This window comes from Mus caroli, chromosome 10 (assembly GCF_900094665.2).
Source record: "Mus caroli chromosome 10, CAROLI_EIJ_v1.1, whole genome shotgun sequence".
Lineage (NCBI taxonomy): Eukaryota > Metazoa > Chordata > Mammalia > Rodentia > Muridae > Mus > Mus caroli.
Genome location: NC_034579.1, coordinates 72642041 through 72645688, shown reverse-complemented (window position 1 = coordinate 72645688; position 3648 = coordinate 72642041). Strand labels below are relative to the sequence as shown.

Genomic DNA, 3648 nt, shown 5'->3' with positions numbered 1-3648 from the left:
GGGGCGGGCGGCCGCAGCCCCGGGGCGCGCACTCGGCCGGCCGCGGCCCAAGCATGGCCGAGCCGCTGCTCAGGAAGACCTTCTCCCGCCTGCGGGGTCGGGAGAAACTTCCTCGAAAAAAGTCAGACGCCAAGGACCGGGGTGAGTGCGGGGGCTCTCGGAAAGTAAGAGAAGGGAGCCTCGCTCAGCCTCAGATCCCCAGGTCCCCGGTAGGGTACGCAGCTGGACCTAGTGGGTAAGCCGGGAGCGAGCCCTGATGCAAGAGAGGAATATGCACCGGATCTTTGTAAGGCTGGGGGGCTGGGGGGGAGGGGGCACGGACCGTTATGTGCAGCTGGCCTGAGATGCCAGCCCCAGGGATACTTGCAAGACCCGGCAGGGGGGCCTCACCCCTGACAGGAAATGGGGCCTCGAAGGGGCGCCCAGAGAGTGGCGGGGCAGGGGCGGGAGGTGGGGACAGCTGTGTGGCATCGACATGGCTGGGTGGTGGGCACCTCTCCTGGGTACACACTCCTGTACCAAAGAGAGGTCTGCGGGGTTATATTTATTATTGCAGTCTTTCCCCCAATTCCATGCCACCATCGCTCCAGAGGCTGCAGCCGCACCTACTGTGGCCAGCCCCAAGAAACCGTCCTATTTATTAAGACAGAGAGAAACTGAGGCACGTGGTTGTTGGGTGATTTGTCCCGGGCCTGTGAACTGACTTTAAACAATTCTCTGGACTATGCTACTGATGACAGAGACCTGAAACAGAGGGCCAAAGGGTGGAAATAGAAGATCCTTAAATCTGGGGGTCCACAGACAGCAAGAATGAAATGGAAAGGAACGAAAGCTGTATGGGTAGGGGGCTTCGGAAGGAACCAGTTAAAGGAGGGAGGCCACTATACCAAGGACCTGACTCTTCCTCCCGGGCCGTTCCCAGGGTGTCCCAAGGGTCCCAGGGCCAGAGAAGGGATCCGGGTGCCCACACATAAACACACACAGGAAATCAACCATGATGTCAGAGAAAGAATAGAGCCAAGATAAGGGGGGCAGGGTAACAGGGCACTGACTGTAGAAATCTGGCTTGGGCTGAGGGGCAAGATCCAAGAGAACTTGTGGGCAGGATTTGGGAAATGGGAAAAGGGTGCTGAATGAAAAAGAAACCAGCGTTCCCTGCCCTGCCTTCCCAGCAGCATCTACTAGGGCCTTGAGCAGGGCTACAGCATTCCCTGCCCTGCCTTCCCAGCAGCAGCATCTACTAGGGCCTTGAGCAGGGCTACAGATCCTATTGTCTAAAGTTGCTTCTCACACTGAGCTCCAAGCCGGAAGGGGGTTGAGAATATGATGATACTGAATCTCCTCATAAACAGGACATGGAGCATCAGGAAAATGGCTTGCTCGAGGCCACTCAATGAGAAGGGACAGGCATAAGATTCTAGGATTAATGGAATGTCTGGGAGAGGGGTGACAGAGCCGAAATGTCCTGAGGTTCCAAGGACATTTGACCTGGGCTCTTGAGGCTGGTTCACAGTCCCTTTTGCATTACTAGGGGCTGGGGCAGGGGACCTTGAAGCTAGGACTGCAAAAGTATTAGCTAGCTGCTAGAACCAAACAAAACAGCTGGTTCCAAGGGAGGCAGTGGCTCCAGGCTAGCAAAGAGCTTCCTTGCTGTCGAATTGGTTATGTGAAGTGAGGGCTGAAGCCAATTAGCTAGACTGCCGCCCTGGACCTCTGGAAACTCGAGAGTTGGGTCTTACCATCTTCATTCTCCACCAGGCCACCCAGCCCAGCGCTCAGAGCCCAAACCCCCAGAACCAGAACCTCGTGTCCTTGAAGGGTCTCAGGCTGGAGCAGAGGTACCACCTAGCCCCGAGGCACCTCGAAGCCCCACTCGGGGGGCCTACCTGCAAAGCCTGGAGCCCAGTAGCCGCCGATGGGTGCTAGGAGGGGCTAAACCACCAGAGGAGATCTCTTTGGGGCCTAGGACACCTAGCAGTGGGGAGCCTGCTGGTGAGATTTGGTACAACCCCATCCCTGAAGAAGACCCCAGACCACCAGCACCTGAGCCCTTGGGATCACAGCTAGCTTCCTCTGAGCCAGAAGGCGCCAACATCCAAGGTAAGCACAGTGTTATATTCACCTACAAGCACGCACAAGCCTCAAACCCTATACTCCAGGTGTTCCTAAGCCATATTATCCTCAGCCCCGCAAGGACCACAAGATTCATACTCCAATCCCAGGCCCTGGACTCTGAAGTTTGCTCTCCCTACAGGTGCAGCCCCTACCAGCCCCCCTACCAAAACCTCCCGTACCAAGTCCCCAGGCCCTGCCAGGCGCCTCTCAATGAAGATGAAAAAGCTGCCAGAGCTCCGGCGCCGCCTGAGCCTAAGAAGTACTCGCACAGGCCGGGATAGAGAGAGGACCGCCCCAGCAGGCTCTGTCATCAGCCGCTATCACCTGGACAGCAGTGTGGGGACTCCTGGGCAGGCATCAGTGGCTGGAGGGACTAGGAGCCCAAGGGGTGGGTACCTCAGCGATGGTGATTCGCCTGAGCGTCCTGGAGGACTGCCATCACCCACTGCCTTCCGGCCCTATGAAGTGGGTCCATCGGCCCGGACTCCTCCAGCTGCCCTCTGGGGGCGTCTCAGCCTGCACCTGTATGGGCTAGGGGGTCTGCGACCAATTCCCGGGGCTACTCCACGAGATCTCTGCTGCCTTCTCCAAGTGGATGGGGTAGCTCGGGCCCGCACAGGGCCACTTCGAAGCGGACCAGACTTTCTGAGGCTGGACCACACCTTCCACCTAGAGCTGGAGGCTGCTCGTCTGCTGCGGGCCTTGGTACTTGCATGGGACCCTGGTGTGAGGCGGCACCGGCCTTGTGCCCAGGGCACTGTGCTACTGCCAACCATCTTTCGAGGTAAGACGTTGGGACTTCCAGGAAGTAAGAGCAAGACACAAAGACCCACCTAAGGGCATCCTGTTCTCCCATGGTGCCCAGGGTGGCTGGGCTTCATGGTGGAGGGGTGTTCTAGATGAGGGGAGTCAGGACACAGAAACTTTTAGGATAAAACTGGCTCAGTCCTCCTTGCATCTATAGGGTGCCAAGCGCAACAACTGGCCGTTCGACTCGAACCCCAGGGACTTCTTTATGCCAAGCTAACATTGTCAGAACAGCAAGAAGCCCCTGCCACAGCGGAGCCCCGTGTTTTCGGGCTCCCTCTGCAGCTTCTGGTAGAACGTGAGCAGTCCCCAGGCCAGGTGCCTCTCATCATCCGAAAGTGTGTGGGGCAGATCGAATGCCGAGGGCTGCGGGTGAGTCGGCTGCCCCCACTCCTGCTGCCTTAGACATACATATTCCTTGGAACCCCTTAACCAACACTCCCTCCGCAGCATCAGGACCCACGGATCATCTGTCCTTTTTATTACAAGAGCTTAGCCCTCATGGAACTCAGTCTTTGGAGTGAGAAAGATGATTGGACTTTCATAAATGTCAAACTAGCTGGCAGGGGGAGTTAAGAAAGGAGGTAGCCAGGGGGAGTTAAGAAAGGAGGTAGCCTAGCGTGGTGGCACCTGTCCAAAAAAAGAAGAAAGAAAGAAAGAAAGAAAGAAAGAAAGAAAGAAAGAAAGAAAGAAAGAAAGAAAGAAAGAGAGAGAGAGAGAGAGAGA

The 3648-nt window shown here is 56.7% G+C and overlaps 1 protein-coding gene across 1 annotated transcript in view; it reads left to right on the top strand.

Moving 5' to 3' along the window:
- Positions 1-6: 6 nt before the first annotated feature.
- The window catches only part of Syde1 (synapse defective Rho GTPase homolog 1), a 7709-nt gene continuing 4067 nt past the window's right edge, over positions 7-3648 (top strand). The window contains exons 1-4 of the mRNA XM_021174295.2: positions 7-141; positions 1759-2100; positions 2255-2899; positions 3080-3294. Of these exons, the coding sequence (XP_021029954.1) occupies positions 54-141; positions 1759-2100; positions 2255-2899; positions 3080-3294 (1290 nt within the window). The 5' untranslated portion in view covers positions 7-53. The remainder of the gene's footprint in view (positions 142-1758; positions 2101-2254; positions 2900-3079; positions 3295-3648) is intronic.